Genomic DNA, 21,810 nt, shown 5'->3' with positions numbered 1-21,810 from the left:
TGATTTTTTAATAATAGCCATTCTGACTAGCGTGAGATGGTACTGCCTTGTGGTTTTGATTTGCATTTCTCTAATGATTAGTGATGTTTAGCATTTTTTCATATGTTTGTTGGCTACTTTTACATCTTCTTTTGAAAAGTGTTTTTTCGTGTCCTTTGTTCATTTTTAATGAGATTATTTGTTTTTGGCTTGATTTGTTGAAGTTCATTATAGATTCTGGATACTAGACCTTTGTCAGATGTAAAGTTTGTGACTATTTTCTCCCAATGTGTTTACTGTGCTTATAGGTTTTTGTATGTTTGTTGGTCTGTTTGTTTCTGTGCAGAAAACTTTAGTTTAATTAGGTCCCACTTGTCAATTTTTTGTTTTGTTGCAATGGATTCTGGTGATTTAGCTGAAAATTCTTTACCAAGACCAATGTAGAGAAAGATATTCTCTAGATTTTCTTGTAGGATTTTTATAGTTTGAGGTCTTACATATACATCTTTAATATATCCTGAGTTAATTTTTGCATATGGTGAAAGGAAGGGTCCAGTTTCACACTTTTGTATATGGCTAGCCAGTTATCCCCACACCATTTATAGAAGAGGGTGTCCTTCCCCCAGTGGCATTGTCAGGCTGAAAATTTTCCCAAGTTTTATGCTATGCTTCCCTTTTAAATATAAGTTCCAATTCCAAACCATCTATTTGTGAATTCCTAAAACTGAACACTCTTAAGAGCACCCAGGTCACATCTTGAACACTTTGCTGCTTAGAAATTTCTTCTGCAGGTATGCTAAATCATCTCTCTCAAGTTCAAAGTTCCACAAATCTCTAGGGCAGGGGCAAAACGCCGCCAGTCTCTTTGCTAAAGCATAGCAAGAATCACCTTTATTCCAATTCCCAACAAGTTCCTCATCTCCATCTGAGACCACCTCAGCCTGGACTGCATTGTCCATATCACTATCAGCATTTTGATCAAAGCCATTCAACAAGTTTCTAGGAAGTTCCAAACTTTCCCACATCTTCTTTCTTCCAAGCCCGCCAAACTGTTCAAATCTCTACCTATTACCCAGTTTCTGGGTATCTTTATAGCACAATTCAAATCAAAATCCTAGCATGTTTGTGTGTGTGTGTGTGTGTGTGTGTGTGTTTGGAAATTGGCTAGCTGATTCCAAAATTCTTATGTAAGTGCAAAGGATCTAGAATAACCATAAAAATCCTGAACAAGAGAAGAAGTTTGAAGTATTGATGTTACCAAATATCAAGACTTACTATATAGCTGTAGTAGTGGACAGTATGGTATTAGTGCAAGGATATTCAAATAGAATATTTGAACTAAATAAAGTCTAAAAACAGGCTCATACATATACTGTCACCTGATTTGGGAGAAAAATAGCACAAAAAATCAATGAAAAAATGTATGGCTTTACCCATAAATGCTGCTAGGAAAATTTGGTATACATAATGACTAAATGGAACTTTGAGTCCTATATCTTACCATACTTGAAATTATCGAGATATGTATTATGAAAAGTAAACAACAAAGCTTCTAGGTAAAAGACAACTATATCTTCATGACTTTTTTATGCCCCAGATTATTGAGATTATTGCCAGTATATAGTACCTAAATTTCAGCTGAAAAGAGTCACCTGACCAAGGTAAAACTCCTCTCCTGAGGGCAGAGTGCATTCAATGATGAATTGATGTGAAAGGTGAGGGAGGGATGTGTAAAATCCTGGCATCTTCATCCCAAATTGGGGCAACTCTGAGGAGCTATCCTAGCTTCAGTGCTAGCCATTGTGTGAGCTGACACCTTTGTCCCCACCTTCTCCCCCTACTCAATCCTGCTTCATCCTCTTCCCTCAGTTGTGTTGATCCTCAGAGCACTCCCTAATACACTTCCTACCCACTACCCTCCTTTCAGAGTCTTCTTCCCAGGAAAAGTATTCTGTAACAGTGATGTTTAAGATACTTTCAAGTGATACTGGGATCTATATGTTTACATTTTTAAAGTTATTTATTGGTGTTTTATAGAAGTACTGTGTAGAGGGTAAAAGTCCAAGCCCCAAATTCAAACCTAAGTTCCAGCATGTACTGTCTGTGAGTTCTTGGGCATAACTCCTATATATCTCAGCATATTCATCTCTAACATAGGAATATTAATGGAATTTATCTCATAGTGTTGTAAGGACTAAATCAATTAATATTTGTAAAGTGATGAAAATAGCTCCTGGCACATTGTATATTGCTATTGTTCATGGTAAATGACACCGTTTTCCATTAGAATGCCTTTAAATTATTATATAGGTAATACAAAGGTATGCCAAAAATTGTGAAGGTAACATATGAATAACTGAAATATGAAGAGTTTCTAACAGAAATGTTGAGGAAGAGTAAAATATACGAAGGGTTAGGAATGTCAAAAGGAATAAGGCTGGATAATTTTTTATATCTATTTAAATCTAGATATAGATGTAACTGTAGATATAGATATCAACAGTTCCATAAGAAGCTATTTTCTAGAAAACTGGTATTCACCAAGATACCAAAATTATTTAATCAATTAGTAATTTTAGTTTATAAATTTAAAACCATTTGTTTAGGAATTGTTTCATCTAGAAAAAAATGGATTTCATAAGAAAAATAACTATTTCTTTCTTTTCCAGTAATGTATTTCCTGGCATGTAACAGCAGGTGAAAGATCTTGTTTCCTATAAAATTGAGGAAAAGTAGGAGTCCATTTTGAAGTTAACCTATTTTCATCTATACAAATAATCCCAATAACATATATTTGTACATAGTTTTAGTGTTTAGAAATGTCTTCACATACACAATTGTGTATGTTTATCAAAAAGTCTTACTAGGTAAAAGTGATTTTTTAATAATGTCCAAAATAGGGTTCATACAGGATAGAAACTAGCCCAAGCTAATACAGCTTATCCATGTTACAGTCAAAAGAAGAACACAGATTATTTGACCATAATGCTCAATCCCCATATCTTGGCTGCCTTCCTAACGTTCTAGGTCTAATTTTACATCTATGTGTAGATTTGTAAAGTAGCACTTTATTATCTAGTGCTACAGTATGTAACACCAGAGATGTAATAATGCTAAACCTCCAACTTTTTTTAAATGTTAGTCAGATGACCCAGTACGATGTTACAGCTAATGTATTTCCACAAGTTTAATCTTGTTTCAGTAACATTTGATTCTTTCCTATTAAAAGAGAAAAAAGAATACTGCAAGTCCTATAACTTTATTAGCTTTGTAGAAGGATATCCTTTGAAATCACAATTCACCTACACTCTTGTCTCGTTCTTGGTTATTTGACCTAATTAAATCTGTAGACAAGATAACATTTCAAAGTGAAAACCTGGCAGATTAAGATTCTTCACTGACAGAAAGACCCTTTTCTTCTTCCTGTCTAGTTCTTGTCACCAGTTTTGAATGACAACGAAAGGAACAGTGAACTTTCTAAAAACAAAATGAAGTACTTTACTATCTATAGTATAGTATGAAACTCATTCCAAGGAAATAATTTCTAGAAATATATATTTGCTTAAAGGAATAAAAGGGCTGTGAACCCTTTTTCCAATGGGAAAAATATAGTGTCAGTGGCTAGAGCTCCAATCTAGGTCAACATATAACTACATCTAGATCTAATTTTACTAAACAACTTTATAAGCACAAGGAATTGTAAAATTTCTGAAAGAAAGTAATATGAGAAATATTTACAGAAATTATTTTTATCCATGTCCTTTTGTAATACAGAGACTAAAATTTTTGTAAAGTCAGATTGACTGGAATGATGAATAGAATGGCTGCTATTATGAAATGAAGCAGTAGCATTCATACTTGAGGAACATATGTTAGTCGTAACAGTTGTCAGTCTCCCTTACTGCCTAATATTGAATAAAATTGAATAGAATGCATTGTCACATCATATGGCAAATTAGAAGGTGCAAGTTTAGAACTTCCCTGCTGAATCAGTTCATGAGAAAATAACATTTACAAAAGTATATTTCTTGGCCAAATACATTTTGAAATACATATCACTTCCTCTATCTAAAAATACAAACAGCATTAGAGAGAGAGAGAAAAAAAAAGGCCTAGGAAACCCTGCCATAAAGAAACTTTGTTTAGCCAAGTATTTCTCAAATTCATTTAAGCATAGAACTTAGGGTTTTTATTTGTTTTTAATTCTATTTTTGTAGCTACATAGTAGGTGTATACAACTTAGTTGTTTCTGTTTCTTTGTGTTCTTGTTTTTACAAAATACTTATGTAAACACTGGTCAAGGATAAGGTAATCTTTTCAGTTCTCAAATATTCACCAAGAAAATGTTCTATGTTAATGTAGGAACACTTAGTTTTAAGGGTATAAATGCTTTTTCTGTTACATGATAGTGTCCCTAGAGGTAATTTTTATAATACCAATAGTGCCCCAATGTCTTATGCCAATAGTGATATAAGAAGCCAAACTCCCATTTCTGTTGTACTCTTAATGTTTTATGTTCCTCAAATAAGCAGAAAAACTCCTACAACTAGTATTATAGCATGTAAAAATATCAGAGCAAACAAAAAGTTTCTATAAAATAAACAAGCCCCTTTGGAGATCTTATTATATAGAGCAGCAGGGAGCACATCATGAACTGTCAAACACACTACATAGGCCGGTGTGCATTGTTTATCTTAGAAAGCAAGTCATGGCAGAAACTAGAGAAGACAATAAGAAATTCACCAAGAAACTGGTTTAAATTTGAAAAAATATTTTATGACAATAAGAAAAATAGAAATTATAATAAACTACATTTAATTTCTATTTTTCAAGCTAAAATTCTTAAAATTGGAACACAAATGTTGGTCTCTATGTTGCATAAAAATTGCATTATATATAACTACAAATTGTGGTATTTAAAATAAAAGTAGTTATTAGAAGGTTTATATTTTTGTTTTGTAAATATAGATTTTATTGACAGTCATAAATGCTGTGTTTCAAAATAGTGAGGAAATGAATGGCCCTGAAAAAGAAGTTTAAATACTATGAAGATGTAGTTGTCCCCAAATGTAATTGCCATTAAATAATTATTGGGATTTGGGGGGGACTTGATAAAAATTTATTATAATTTTTAGTAGAAGAATAAGTAGGTAAGAGAAAATAAATCATTTAAAGACACTGAAAAGAAACAAATAAAATAAGAAAACAAAACTATGAGGTTTAAACTGTATGGCACTGGCATTAGATCTGAAATACAGATGCAGGGAAAAGTATATATATGATCTGAATATCAGATAAGTCACATTGCAAACATAAATAGCAACAAAATAATTATTATTCAAGAAAAAATGGAAAAGTGGCTAATTGAGAGGCAATCAAATTAGGTTTTCATTACATAGCAAAAAAACACAATATAGATTAATTGAAGGAGTAAAAGTTGCCTATCTACCTGTAACCATTTCCTCATTAAAAACAAAGGAGAAGAAAAAGAAAATGTAGGTGAATTTTCAATTGATTTCACAATGTGGAATGACATTGATAGCGTAGAATCAATGGAAGAAATGTTAAAAACAGAAAATGGCTCACGTATTTAATGAATCAGTAAAATTAAGTATAAGCAGATGCATAAATAGTTGCCACAAATATAACAATATTATTTGACATGAAGGCAGTTTTCAATTTTTTGCTATTATAAAAAAATGCAATATCAAGTATATTTATTCATACATTAATCATACTTTGAATATATCTTTGTTTCAATTTTTAATTTTTGCAGGTATCTGGTAGTTCTATATATTCATGGGGTATATGGGATATTTTGATACAGGCATAGGATGTGTGATAATCACATTAGGGTAAATGAGATATTCATCACCTCAAGCATTTATGCTTTGTGTTACAAATAGTCCAATTATACCCTTTCGGTTATTTTTAAATGTACAATTAAATTATTTTTTACTATAGTCACTTTGTTGTGTTATGAAATACCAGAACTTATTCATTCTTTCTATTTTTTGGTACCCATTAACCCTCCCCTCTTCCCCTCATGGCCCCACCCCCACCCATTACTCTTCTCAGTCTCTGGTAACCATCATTCTACTCTCTATCTCCATGAGTTCAATTGTTTTATTTTTAGATCCCACAAATAAGTGAGAACATGAGAAGTCTGTCTTTCACTTAACATAATGACCTACAGTTCTATCCATGTTGTTGCAAATGGCAGTATCTCTCTCTCTCTCTTTTATGGCTGAATAATAAGTACTACATTGTGTATATGTACCATATTTACTTCATCCATTCATCTGTTGATGGACACTTAGGTTACTTCCAAATCTGGGCTATTGTGAATAGTGCTGCAATAAACATGGAAGTACAGATATCTCTTCAATATACTGATTTCCTTTCTTTAGGGTATATACCTAGCAGTGGGATTGCTGGATCATATGGTAGCTCTAGTTTTAGTTTTCTGAGGAACCTCCAAACTGATCTCCATAGCAGTTGTACTACTTTACATTCCAACCAACAGAATTGGCATTACTAGGTCAAAAGAATGACAGTTGCAAAGTTTCTTTTTATACACTACAAAGAGTGCTTTCCAAAAACTATATAGTAATTTGTATTCCCACAGGTATTGTTTGATTATTCTAGTTTCACTATAGAAACATTAGCATTTGTAGTTCCATTAAAAGACAAAAACAAACTTAAAAAAAGGGAAAAAATCTAGATGGTCATTTTTAAAAATCAATATCTGATTATTAGTGACATTGAACATATTTTAAACCATTTTTTGCCCATTTGTACTTTATCTTTTGTGAACTGTTGTTCATACTCTTTTTAATGCATTGCAAAGAAATAGTAAGCAAAAATTTTGAAACACAAAAAGATTCAAGTATGCCATTAAGCAATTATTTTGATTCTATGTAAGTTAATTTTTCTGAATTGCGCTCTCCATAATTCAGTGAGAATAATAATAACATCCACCTGTCCCTTGAAGTTGTAGCAAATTAATTCAATTAATGACATTTAGGATGTTTTTATAAATGGCTACAGAAAATGTAAGAGAAATTAATTAACCCATTCTTATTGAAATGTTAGTAGTGGTTATTTATTTCAGTTAGTATTTTTGTATTAATTATGTTAAGATAATTCATATTTTATATTTACCAAAACAATTATGTTTTATATTTTTAAAACATTATTATTGTTAAGCAAATTCATAATTTTTAGCATTAGATTTTTAAGAAACTTCATTAGTTCTTAGAATTTTTCCTATTCATCAATACACAGGTGGGGTGGTTAATATATAGAAGAAATAGATATTGGCTGGGCATGGTGGCTCACCCCTGTAATCCCAGCACTTTGGGAGGCCAAGGCAGGTGGATCACCTGAGGTCAGGAGTTCGAGAGTAGCCTGACCAATATGGTGAAACCCAATCTCTACTAAAAATACAAAAATTAGCCATGCGGGATGGTGTGCGCCTGTAGTCCCAGCTACTTGGAAGGCTGAGACAGGAGAATTGCTCGAACCCGGGGGGCAGAGGTTGCAGTGAGCCAAGATCGCGCCACTGCACTCCAGCCTGGGTGACAGAGTGAGACTCCGTTTCAAAACAAAACTAAACAACAACAACAACAAAAATAGTCTCAAAAACAAAACAAAACCAAACAACAACAAAAATTTATACCCTGTAATACATTTGCGGTGAAACAGTAGTTGAAACTACTGATACTTTTTATTAGTATTAAAACTACTGATACTACTTTTTATTAGTATCAGTATACTACTTTTTATTAGTACCAGTAGTTTTAACACACTATTTATAATTTTCTGAAATCTTTCTTGACTCATATAACCATGTGTTAAGTGGTATGCTATTCAACCATGGAGAATTTCAAAGTTAAAATACTTGGCAAATCTTACTTATGTTCTGAGGAATTAAAAATAATACAAATGTAATATATATATATATATAGGTTTTGCCATCCATGTTTTTCTATCAACTTACTAAAATTTGTTCCAAAATTTTAAAATTATATTTTTAATTTGTGTTAAATATTTACTAAGGCAACAAACATATATTTCATTATCTCTGAAATTCAACAACAAACAGAATGATAGAAAGTAAGGTGGAAATCCTGTACCTTGTATTTCACTCGGAGAACTAAATCTGAAGGCAGAACTCTCATAGATGAAGCTATCCCAGCAATGATCAATGACAAGATTCCTGGGATGTTCCACACCTAATTAAAAAATAAAGAGATATTACACTTCAATGTCACATTGAAGAAGAAAAACAGCAGTGGAGATGGAAATAGAATAAAAATTATCCTCTAATAGGAAACTTATAAGATGAGTATCTTTCAAAGTATATTTTAAAATGAGATTTAAATGGCATTTTTGAAGAACATATTTAATAATATAAATGGTTTTATCTATGATGTTTAAAAAATAAACTCATAAATTCTTGGAACTTTCAGGTGGACACAGTGGCATGTGCCTAAAATTCCAGCTACTGGGGAGTCTGAGGCAGGAAGATTGCTTGAGGCCAAGAGTTCAAGGCCAGTCTGGGCAACATAGAAAGACCACATCTCTATATTTTAAAAATCTTGGAATTTTAATTTGAACTACTCAACAAGCAGATATTAAGAGTGAACTACTCAACAAGCAGATATTAAGAGTCTATTTGAGCCTGCTATTTAAAAATAGATTGTACTGATGAATACAGCTGGCCTTCTGTATCCATGGGTTCCATACCAATGGATTCAACCAAAGACAGATTGAAAATCTTCAAAAAGATAATGGATGGTTTCGTCTACATTGAATATGTACAGACTCTTTTCCTGGTCTTTATTCCCTACATCATACACTATGACAACTATTTACATAGCATTTACATTGTATTAGGTGTTCTAAGTAATCTAGAGATGATGAAAATATATGAGAGTATATGTGTAGGTTACATGCACACACTGTGCCATTTTGTATCAGGGACATGGGGATTCGTGGATTGTGATATCCTTGGGCGTTCTGAAATCTATCCCCTATGGATACAGAAGGATGGCCTGTATATAAATATGCACAAATAAACAACATTTATCCAATGTTAACAAGTTCAAACCAATACATACAAAAATATGTGTATTAATTCCTATTAAAAAGATAAGCTCTACTTACATTAAAAATATGAGTTGATAGTGCTAAGTGGTTAAATTTCAAATGTAAATATATATACATTGAAGGAAATGCCGAAAGATATTTACTAACAGTGGTATACGATAAAAGGGAAACATGTTTTGAGATCATTGTATATAGATTAGTGTTTCTAAAAGTGTAGTCTTCTGACAACCTGCATTGGAATAGCTCGTGATGGCAGGGCCTCACCCCAGCCCTTATGAATCAGAATAAATGAATGTGGACCTGGGAATATGAATTTTTATAAGCTCTCAAATATTGTTTACTGAATTTGGAGTGTTGTTAATCAAGAATCAAATAAAACAAGTTCCAAATGTTAAGATATCTTATCAGCATCTAAAAATAAAATAATTGTAAGCAAGTAGAGTCTCAGATTACTCACTTCAAAAATGGTTATAATTATTCTACATTTACTTTTTATTAGTACAATAATATTAACTATTTCTTATGAGCAAAATAAACTAAGACAAATAACCCAATTAAACTAAGTTATAAAGACTTAATATAGGCTGGGCGCGGTGGCTCATGCCTGTAATTCCAGCACTTTGGGAGGCCGAGGTGGGTGGATCACCTGAGGTCGGGAGTTGGGAGACCAGCCTGACCAACATGGAGAAACCCAGTCTCTACTAAAAATACAAAAAAAAAAAAAAAAAAAAAATTAGCTGGGTATGGTGGTGGGTGCCTGTAGTCCCAGCTACTCGGGAGGCTGAGGCAGGAGAATGGCGTAAACCCGGGAGGCAGAGCTTGCAGTGAGCTGAGATCACACCACTGCACTCCAGCCTGGGTGACAGAGTGAGACTCTGTCTCAAAAAGAAAAAAAAAAAAAAAACCACAAAACTTAATATATTTGATACCCCAACTTCCCTGACAAAAAGTCTCAAATTTCTCAATACTATTTATTTCTTAATTCAAATATTTTAAAAGTTGCATGTCTGAATTTGGGAGGGATTTTTAGGTTCTGGGAGATTTTCTTACACCAATTTGTCTGTCTTCTTAAGTATAAAACCATGTTCATCCTGATTGGCTATTTGCAATGATTACTACGTATATTACATAAATATTTGTTCAACTCTGGATGTACTTTAGACAAGATTCAGAGGACCTCCAGGGATTTTCATAACTAATTCTACCATGTGAATTCCAACATTCACTCTGAGGGCTGGGCGCGGTGGCTCATAAGCCCAGAAATTTGGGAGGTCAAGGAAGGTGGATCACTAGAGGTCAGGAGTTCCAGACCAGCCTAGGCAACATGGCAAAACCTCGTCCCTATAAAAAATACAAAAAATTAGCTGGGCATGGTGGCACATGCCTGTGGTCCCAGCTACTGGGAAGGGTGGAGTGGGAGAATCATCTGAGCCCGGGAGGTGGAGGCTGTAGTAAGCTGAGATCGTGCCACTGCACTCTAGCCTACGGGACCAAGTGAGACCATGTCTCAAAACAAAACAAAAAATTACCCCGTTCCTGTTACAGGTTGAACATCTCCTTGCGTGAAGAGTTCTATTCCTAAGTTGGGTATATCACAAAAATATAAAACACAAAAAAGATGAATTAGAATAATTTTTTAGAAAGTTGAAACAAGATTAGGGACACCATCTGCAGTCACGGATGAGACACAGTATGGTCACGTCACTTGCTTGGAATAAGCCAAAATGTTTTCTTAGAAACTAATATACTGAGGAAAAATGTAGCAACATAATCAGGCTCCACAGTACAAAAACCAGACAATTGCTCAAAAGAGGCAACCATTCTTCCTGATACTAACAGCTGATTCTTAAAAAGATTTCATTTAAAAAAGATTGCAATGTAATAAGAAAGCCTTTGATAACATCTTCACCAATACATCATGATGACCTCCTTAGAATATTTCTATGCAATCTGGTGTTACGGGTAAATGACATCACAACACAGTGAAATTCACTGAACACAATTCTTAATGTGGTTGGGGGAGGGTGTAGTTGATTTCAAGTACTGGGCTTTTGGCTCCTTCTATTTAATCTGTTAAGCAGATTTCAGACCACTCACAGAAACAGATTGCAAGTCTTTCCTGTAATCCTTTGCTATCTCTCCATTTGAGCTTTTCAGTTTTATGTATAACTAGGTGAACAGTTAGTGAGAAATTGTTCTGCCTGCTTACTGAGAAGCCATGTGCAAAGGTACACAGAAACCTGGCTTGCAGAGTTGGGTTTTTAATCTTACTTCCTTCACTTAATAGCTCCTTGATCGTGAACAAGTTGTTAAGCCTCTCCATTAATCAATTTTATCCTCCTTAAAACAGATATAATGCCAATTTCAGAGGGTTCCTGTCTTAGTTGGGGTTTCCTCAGAAGCTGTTATTTGGGACGTGACCTCAGGAAATGCCAGTAGGGAAGAGCAAAAGTGAGACAAAGATTAGAAGGACTCCAATGAATGGTGTATTATAAAGGAAGTTACTACTGTGGATACATGAGGCTCAAGGCAGCTAGGGAACTCTGAGAGCCAGTGCAGAACACACATCTCAAAGGTACACTGCTCAGGGGAATGGGAACTGTAATATTTTTCCACCACTTCCTGTCATCCATAAGTTAAGGAAAAATTAACTCACTAGGGCAGCCAGAGGAAAGATCCAAGAGTTACAGGTGTTGGTAGCTGGACAATGGCCCAGATAAATACTAGCTGAATATTTGTTGTCCTGAGATAACTTAAAGAATCACACACATCAAGTGCTCAGTATAGTCTTTATAATTGATAACTATTATGTGTCCCCAGATTCAATCACAACTGTCTATCACCTGTTAAATTACAAGGGCACCATATGCCCTAACTGAAAGTTAAGTTAAAGGTCGGGTTCACAACCTCATGTGCAAATTGTGGAGCATAACAAGTATTTATGCTTGAGTGAAGGGCAAGCCACTCCACTAAGTAATTCCCTGTGAATGGTGCCAAAATTCTCCTTAGGAAATAATGGTAAGTTTGTTGTAATGCACAGACCAGTGTGCGCCCAAGGTGCTCAATTTCTTCTCCGAATAGCACAACCACAATAATATTTAGCATCGGACTATTTTAAGATGGATATAACAAAACGCTCATCTTGAGTATTAAAAATATCAGGAATATAGGTAAGCCTTTAGAAACATATTTTTAGGCAACATAGTATAGTTGTCTGAAGAAAAAGTAGTCTGGACACATGAAACATTAAATATGTTTGCTAAAGAAACAGATTCTCAGGATTTTGGGAAAATTCTAGGTATATACTATGAGCTTTTCTGCTACTTGTGGTCATGGACTTTTCCACTGTTACTGGCTTAAATCTTCTGAGGTTTGCTTCTCAATTCCAGTTTTCCCCCAACCCATCCATATCCGTCATCCACAAATAATTCTAGAGTTAGTGTTCAAAATGTGGGTTATAAAGTACAGGTAATCTTTTGAAAACTCTCATTATCTAGAGGATAAAAGTTCGATTCCTTATGATAGTATTTAAGGCTTTTTCAATATCCTAACATATCTCCTCTCTCTTTTGCCTCTCTCTCTCTCTCTCTCTCAGATAGGTAGGTAGATAGATGATAGATAGATAAATAGATAAATGATAGATAGATAGACAGGCAGATAGATAGATAGCATTAAAAAGTTTAGCCTAAAACTGCCTCCTTACATATTTTAAGTTCAGCCTAAAGGTTTCTCTGTACATAGAGAACTATAAGCTATACGGAACTGTAAACAGACTGTAAGCCTACTCTTGTGCCAATCATTGAGGTTTGGCCAATCAGAGGTTGCCAAGTGTTCAAACCATGTTCAAATAAGGCAAACTCAGAGCTGTAACCAATCGGCTGTTTTTGTACCTCCCTTCTGTTTTCTGTATGTCACTTTCCTTTTGCTGTCCATAAATCTGACACCACGTGGCTACGCTGGTTTCTGGGCCTACTCTGGCTTAGGAGGCTGCCTGATTCGTGAATCATTATTTGCTCAATTAACCTCTGTTAAACTTAATTCAGCTAAAATTTTTCCTCTATCACTACACAGAGTTAGAAATATATAAAATATATAAAGATCTTCAAATTCCCTACTTTTTCCAAGAAGGCAGCATTTTTAGAATTTCAAACTCACTATCAAACTTCTGGATTGCCCAATTCTCTGTCTTTTCTCCTGCTAATGTCTTGGCTATTTCTATTTTTATTACTTCTCCCAGAAATAATGTCTTTTGATATTCCAAAGATCTTTGGTACTTAATTTCTACTGTATTATCTCTAAGCTTTAGAAATTTGGGTATTTTATTTATAGTCCAGTCATTCAGCAGACAAGCATCAAAAGCCTCTTCTGTCTTATTTGCTCAGGTTACTAATAGACAGATCATGTCTGCAAAGATCTCACAAATATTGTGGGATTAACAAATATTAGCTACAATGAGTGTGACAGATATTTAAATCAAGCTATGCACAAGTTGCCATGCTATCCATAAGGGGAAGAAATCATTCCAGGATTTGCAGCTAATGAGGAGAGAGAGAGAGAGAGAGAGAAATGAGGAATGCAGGATGCAGGATCTGAAAAGCTGTGAGATTCCTCACACCAGCAAGGAACCATTTGGTGAGATGAGTCTTGTTATCAACTTGCCTAAGAATTTATTTTTAATTCTGTAGAATCTGTAAGAAAATTTACATCTTCTTTTAAAAGACAAAATGAGATTGCCTACTCCTATCATGAAATAATCTAAAGACATTTACAAATATTTAAATGAGAAGGTATTTGATACGGTTTAGCTTTGTGTCCCCACCACCCAAATTTCATCTTAAATTGTAATCCCCAGGTGTTAAGGGAGGAATCTTGTGGGACTGATTGGATTATGGGGCGGTTTATCCTATGCTGTTCTCATGAGAGTGAGTGAATTTTCACAAGATCTGATGGTTTTATAAGTGTTTGATATTTCCTCCTATACACTTGATCTCTCTCCCCTGCCCTCATGTAACACATGCCTGTTTTTTTCCCACCATGATTGTAAGTTTCCTGAGGCCTCCCCAGCCATGAAGAACTGTGAGTCAATTAAACCTCTTTCCTTTATAAATTACCAGATCTTGGGTATTTTTTATAGCAGTGCAAAAATGAAATAATACAGTATTAATCTCTGTTTTTAATGAGTATATTTTGCATATATATTAAATATTTTAATTCTTCTCATCAGTCATGTTTTTCTATAGAAAACATGTTTTTCTGTAGATCAAATTGTGAGGCTTAGCCACCAAGGACTATAAGCACAAGTAGATATGTAGATAATGCATAAAAAAGATACCACAAAAGGGAGAAGGATAAGAATATAACAGAAAGGGAGATGCCATCAGCAACAAAGGGGAAAGAGGTTCTTTTTCACATGGGATAGGGAGACAGAGAAAGAGAAATAAGATATTAAAGGTCTGTGAATCTTCCTTTGTCTCATATCTCCTCAGGTTTAAGGAAGAAGGGGGAGAAACAAAGCCTGAACATTTGCCCAAGAGAAAGTGAGTTTACTTAAAAGAGACTGTTTTGAACTGCAAAAGACTGATCAATTTTTAATTGTCAAGCTTACTATGTTTTATTGTTACACAGCAGAAAGAAATGTATAGCAATGTTAGAAAACTAGAAAGTCACACATTATTTTAAAATTTATTTTTAATGTTAAAATCTTAATCCAAATTTGTTTTTATAACATGCTCATAGTTATAAAGTCATTTGGCTGCACCTATCCTGAAAATTCCATTCCCTGGAAAGATCCACTGATACGCCTTGTATGCTGACATTCTAGAAATTCTGTGCCCTACAATTGGTATAAACGTCACAAACACATTTTTTTTGGTGCATATCTAAATTTATGATTTAAATCCCAGCCAAACACAATAACTTTTACATTTAATTTTGTCAGCTCCATGTTCCTTTTCCTCCAACAGTTATTTCAAACCACCACTCCACTCTTCAAATTCTCTACTGTATCTCTTTTCCTCAGCAGATAAAAATGTAAATATATGACTGCTCCTAATTCCAAAGCCCTTCCACTACCTACCGATTTATTGACATCCATATTTGTTTTATTTTACCCCCACCTAAGGAAGAAATCCTCTCCTGTTCAGCTCTTCCTTTACCTCTGTTCTGATCCCAACCCTTCTAGACCCTTAGTCTATCAGTTAAACCTTACGTCATTTATATCTTTAACTCCTGTTCAACCCTGGCTTCTCCCTTCTGCTTATACATATGCTCAAGTCTTTTCCATCTTAAAATGCTAATTTCCTTGAGCTTGCAGTCAACATTTATTAAACACCACATGCCTCTCCTGATCGCAGCCAAAATTCTTATAAGGGAATTTTACATGAGATGACATTACTTTCTTAATATTTAAAATTATTTCATTCCAAGAAGATGAAGAAATGATGGAAAAGCACCAAAGTGCAACAGGTAAATGACATGTTCAGCTTCAACATTAATCAAAAATTTTCAGTGATGATACAATATAATGTTCTTTCAATCAGACTGATGCAGATTAAAGACAATGGTATTACTCAGGGCTTACACAGCTCTGGAAAATAGGTAATGTCTATATTATACTCCTAATTGCAGCATGAATTGCAAAAGTATAAACATTCTGGAGAGTAAGTTGGTCATGTATATAAAAAACCATAAAATATATAACTTTAACCCAATAATTGCAGTAATAATAGTTTTAGTAGAAGTAGTAATAATAGTTGAAAAGATAAATCGGTACTGCTCTATATTAGATTGAAAATGTGTTTCAAAAAACTCATGCTGAGTTAATTTTTAATTCAGACTCACATTATTTATTTGTTTAATATAAAGTGATCAAACTCTTCAAATAATCTAATTAAAAACATGCACCCTCAACATGGCATAAAAAAAGGACAAGGCTGGTTGAAGCCAAAATTTATTCCAAATATGTTGTCTCATTATTAAGAAAGTGCGAAAAGGAAACAAAATCACCATATCAGAATTTCTATAAAGTTTTGAGGAATAAGCATTGGCATATTTGAATAATATCATAAGAATCTTACAAATCTACTAATTTACATATTTGGGTTTACAGATCAAATTGGAAGAACTTGATTTGTTATATAGATATCTAATTCTGATTCTGTACCATTATGAGCTGTGATTTCACCCAAAATACTGCGTCTCTCAAATCTTGTTTCCTCTTTTATAAGATAATTTTCTTACAGATTTCTAAAGTATTCATTTGTTCTAAAATGTTTTGATTCTATGATAAAATAAGTCTGATCAATACCTATAAAATAACATGTAAAATATAAGAAAAACAACTTACTTGTCAGTGTTATATCAATGAGGACATCTTCCGTTGTGGGATTTTTGAAAGGTATAACAATAGTCGACTGAAGACCAATGCGTGTGGTTATTCTTTCCGTGTCTAGAGGCTGGGGAAATAGTCCTACTCCAGATAAGCAGAATTTCCATTCTGTAAACTGTTTGAAGATAAGTATTCGTAACTTATGTGTCCTAACTGCATATATTTTATTTGCAATACTTAATAAGTATAATGCATATAAAAATTTGGACAGATAAGAAAAGTTTTGTTGTTAAAAAGCATTGTTTGTTTTTTCCTTTCTTTTCCAAATTCCTTTTAATTTTATGGAAAATAATTCTATGTATTTTTACTTTGAGGCAGAAGAGGGCAAAAGTGCAATATTCAAATATCAAACATATTTCAGTGCACATAAAGTTATTATAGCAACATAAAAGAGAAAGTTTAATGGAAAACCTGGCACTTCTGTTCAAGTTTTTTTTTTTTTTTTTTTAACAAACTTGGTACCAAACACTGCATGTAGTTTCCAAACTCTTTGGGTGAATTTCAAATGAAATTCAGATAGCTGCCACATTAAGGCAAAGAAGATGAGGCACAGATTGAAGCTCCAATAGAAGGAAGTATGTACAATTGCATGCCATATTATTTATCCCCATCATCGAGTCCAGTGCATTATCTGTTATCACATGATATGGATAAATGAATCAAAAATTACGTGAAGGAGATTGAATGTGGCTATTATTTTTATCTAAGTTTCATAAGCATGTAAAGCTCTGTTTGAAAATCTCTTTGTATTTTAGGATAAAAGTCCCTTCAGAGTACAGTACACTGTGACTCAGTTCTAGGGTCTCTTAAACTTCTGCAACAAACACTTTGCTAATGTTGTAGATGAATAAAGGGATCACAAACAATGTCCTACTTTATAATCTCTCAAACTATATAGATGTTTCCAAGCTTAAATTCCGATAAAAAGAGGGAAACTTGCTTGAAGATTACTTCAAATAAGGAGTAGTGAAAGAAAACTCATAAAAATCCTGCCTCCTTAGTAGAGAGAATTAAAGGCAAATTTCATCTGGATATTATCTTCAAATGACTATATTACTATTAGTCACAGATTTGACTAGCATAATATAAATTAACTGTATTTTCAATAATAACGTCCTAACTTGATTTACAAAATTGACTGTCTAAAATCAAGCATCAGAGTTCAATTAAATTAAAAAGTGTTTTAAGTAAATTATTTACTCTTTGGATATTTTATAAAAGAAATCTTAAATGGCAGAACTCGTGTTACTTTAAACCACTGTAAATAAGCCAAGTGACAAAAAGAAGGTCATGGTTTCATGTTTTCTCAAGTGGCCTAGAGTACTGGAGTTTCTATGTTAAAACACATCCCACGATTATTGAACACTGACATCCAACACTTTTCCTAGCATTGATTAAATTATTCACTTGGGTTCAGAATGGCAAATTAAAAAGTAACCCAGCAAACATATGCACTCAACAATTAATATATTCAGCCCATATTTTTCTCAATCTTCTTCTAAAGGAGAGACATTAAAACTTTTAAAGATACAATTTTGATATTTCTGAAAGAGAAAACAAGTGGATATAAAGGATAGCAAATCTAGTTTGCACACTGAGCTCTCAGAGAATTAAAACTTGTTAAGAATAATCAGAACTTTCCATAGGCACAGGCTACAAAGATCACAGACTCACGCTGGATTGTAAAACCACTGATTTTATAACTTCTTCCTTAATTTTTGCTATTCTGACCTTTAGATGAAACAAATCATACAATCAAATATGAATGAAATAAACATGGCACCTATTTGAAAACAAAAAGGAAGCATCTGAAAACTAAGAAAGAAAATCTCAGAACATAATCTTTGAAACCAAAGAGAAGTTATAATTTACATTTGCTGCTTACTACTGCTCCTCTTATTCTGTTATGTAGTAATGTAATTTAATTTAGAGACTCTGGTTGCATAAAATATAAGTTCATGATATTTGCAGTTGTGATGTCCTGACCAAATTAATCACAGGATTCAAAATCTGCACAAACAATTTGAACTTAACCCAAACCCTAATCATAACTGAATGGTTAGATTTTTTACATTGCAGAGTTTTTCACATGAATTGAAACCAGAAACAAATGAAGCAGATAATGAACCATAGCCATTTCCCTCAATCCAGCAAAGAGGTACCATCAGAAATAAAGTTTACCCTATAAGAACAGCCATTAGTTGGCTTTAGATTAATCAGCTAATCAGCTGTGTGTGTCAGTTTAGGTAGATTTAATCAGTTAAATCAAGAGAGGGATGGAAATCTATATGGCTATTTCCCTAATGGTAAATGTTATTCCAAACTCAGACTTAGAAAAATAAACTCTAAAGTTTATTTTAAAAAATATTTTCTTTAGATGCCTGTTCATACATAATGCATACCACATTTTCAAAAGTTCATTCAATTAATACTTTATGATGAACTAGTTTTTCTTGCAAAAGATGTCAACTGGATGAATTAAATAAAAGAGGAAGACCTAAATGATTCAATGATAAATACAGCAAGAAAAATCACAAAGGTTACAGCAATATATTGAAAAGGTTGAGGAGGTCTAGACCTGATAGCTGAAAGCATGAATTATTGATTGAAGTCTAATCATGGCTGAATCCTTATAGATTTGCTACAAGTTGGAAGGAGATACTCAGAGTGACTGAAATTAACCATCAGTGTTCAACTGACTCATAGAAGGTTTGAATTGATAATATTTTCTTGTTTGAGCCTTTTTGTGTTTGATAAAGAATTTAACATTCAACTTCTAGGCTAGGATTTTTTAAAGCTATTAAGATACAGAACTGCTTATCTCCCTGATGAGTTCTAAGACTGTCCTTGAATAGATATGCTTTCCACCAGAAATACAAGCAAAAAAATTTTCCCCAGTAATTATGATGAAGGGGTTCTAATCCTGCTATGTAGCAATCGCTTAAAAGAACAGCCTTGTTAAAATTACTTGTCTGAAATAAAATAATCTCCATTATATATTTCCTTCTGTGTGAGAAGGATTACTGTTTGTCTCCTTTAATACTTTTGAAAAAGAAGCATATTTCTATAGAATTTGTCTCTGGTAATGTGTTAGTTAGTCATTACAATATTTAGACAGGTTAACAGCCTCAAAACAAATTTTCTAAAAATAAATTACAAATTTTTTGGAAATGAAGATACTTCAGTTACCCATAGGCCCTGTACTGACAAGGAGACCCCTGTATTATATTTGATTCCACTGCCCCTCAGATGTCAGGGTTTTGTAAGCTCCTTGATGTCTTCTAAGACATAAAGTACATTCCTCCATTTGCATTCCTCCCCGTGAACATTTGAAGAAGTAAAAATAATATAAATGGTAAAATTTTACATAAAATTTTAATTGGTAGTAAGAGAGTTAACAATCACTTGGCTAACTAAGTAGCTGTGAAAAGTAGACATGAAGATGAGTTGAAACCAGATTATCCTGGATTCAGGTCACACCTCAACCTTTTACTAGCTGCCTGATTTTAATATCTCTGTGTCTCAGATTCCTGATGCATAAAATAGGATTGATAACAGTACTTCCATTATAGGACTATGGTGAGAATGAATTGGGATAATTCTTAGAATGATATGGGACATATTTAGAGATTGTCAAAAGTGATAAACTATTGTTTTTAAAAATTAATATTTAGGAACACTGTTCAGATGAAATGCAGTGGAAAAAATAACAAATATTTACAAATTGCACTCTGTATTTTATATTTAAGTTTATGGAAAGTTGAGTAGTAAAACTCAAGTCAGAAAATTAACATAAATGCCAGTGATTTGACATGTACATTAAAATATCTGTGTTTTAAATCTGGGTATATATTTCTCTTCATTCCACCGATCTATGTATTTAAAAATACCTTCTTCAGATGTCTGCATGTACATAATGCATATTGTATTTTACAAAAATCATTTAATTAACTTATAATTAACTTGTTTTACTTGCAAAATATGATAATTGAGTGAATGATGAATTATATTTATTTATATATTGATTTAAAATTTAACTAACTTAGCTTGGTCCAAGAATACTCTATCATACCTGAGTACAGTAGAAGTTGATGCAAGCTTGATGATCAGCTCTTCCAAGTGCAGAAGGATAAAAGAGAACAGGTAATTCTGTGGTGGAGTGAGGAGATATGATCAGCTGTGTAAATGGAAAAAGCAAAGGGGGAAAAAAATTAATACCCAATTGGCTTGAGTTGGTATCTTTGTGTACTAGGTATATGCAGGGTCGATGTTTGTGTGATTAATGTGTTGTCTTGCACACATTATCTGTTCTCAGTATGCCTGCTCCTTGAATATTGTTCAAAGGGCCCGTGTTAAACCGTGTTTAGGGGTGATCACATCATGTTCTTATCCAAGATAATCACCACTTGGAGGACTCATTCTGTACAAGGAAGTCAGAGTTAATTTTTAAAGTTCAGTTCGAACCTTCAATAAAAGACATATACACTTTATGTAAGATCCCATAGCATATTGCCCATCCCAAGGTACATGTCAAACCACCAGTAACTTAATTTGTTACTTTTGTTCATTTCAAAAGAAATGAACTGTTTCTAAGCAAAGGTGTAAGACACGCTTCTTTAATGTGCAAGGGAATTTTACTCTTCCTCCTACACATTCAAGGTGTGACCTGCTAGGATAACTTGAGTCTGTACAGTATTAGTTTAAGTTACTTCTTTAGAGACTGTGAAAGAAGCCAGTGACTCCATCACAATATAATAAGGGCTTGAGTATATTATGTAATCAAAATGCTACACTGGAAATAATTTAATTTGAAGATAAACACTTACAAAATGATAGCATGAGTGGCACATGTATGAAAAGGAAGTCTATTATTTGACACTAATATATTTTGCCAGAAAAACTTTGAAAAGGCAAAATTACAATTAAGCAGTATCTTTCAATCCTTCTTGAATACAGCAGTTGATGCCCAATAAACTGTGATAATTATTTATGAAATGCAAATGCAAACTAAATTTTATATTTAGAACAGAGTCACCTGTTTATTATACAATTATAGTTTATCTACATCTAATATTTTTATCTCAGGCTGGCTTGCTCTCTGATATCTTGAATGTTTCAGGATTATCAGTTAATATACACTTTAGGATTATTAATTAATTTCACTGTCAGACTTAGCAAAAATAATAAGTAAAATTGCATTTTATATAGTCTTTCAACTTAGAAAATTTGGAAAAATAGTTTATTCTCTCCATGGATATAAATAGATAGATATTTCTCTCTATATATTTTTCATTTATTATCATTACATTTAATGTGTGCTCCTATTTGTT

The 21,810-nt window shown here is 33.3% G+C and overlaps 1 protein-coding gene across 1 annotated transcript in view; it reads right to left on the bottom strand.

Annotated features, from left to right (window-relative positions):
• CFAP47 (cilia and flagella associated protein 47) overlaps positions 1 to 21,810 on the bottom strand; it is a 458,984-nt gene that overhangs the window by 56,868 nt on the left and 380,306 nt on the right. Inside the window, exons 55-57 of the mRNA XM_054473062.2 lie at positions 20,553 to 20,657; positions 16,439 to 16,595; positions 8,118 to 8,216 (exon numbers count right to left, since the gene is read on the bottom strand). Coding sequence (XP_054329037.1) covers positions 8,118 to 8,216; positions 16,439 to 16,595; positions 20,553 to 20,657 — 361 coding nt within the window. The remainder of the gene's footprint in view (positions 1 to 8,117; positions 8,217 to 16,438; positions 16,596 to 20,552; positions 20,658 to 21,810) is intronic.

Source organism: Pongo pygmaeus, chromosome X (assembly GCF_028885625.2).
Source record: "Pongo pygmaeus isolate AG05252 chromosome X, NHGRI_mPonPyg2-v2.0_pri, whole genome shotgun sequence".
Taxonomy (NCBI): Eukaryota; Metazoa; Chordata; class Mammalia; order Primates; family Hominidae; genus Pongo; species Pongo pygmaeus.
The sequence above is the reverse complement of the archived record's forward strand: the minus strand, read 5'-3'. Positions and strand labels throughout refer to the sequence as shown.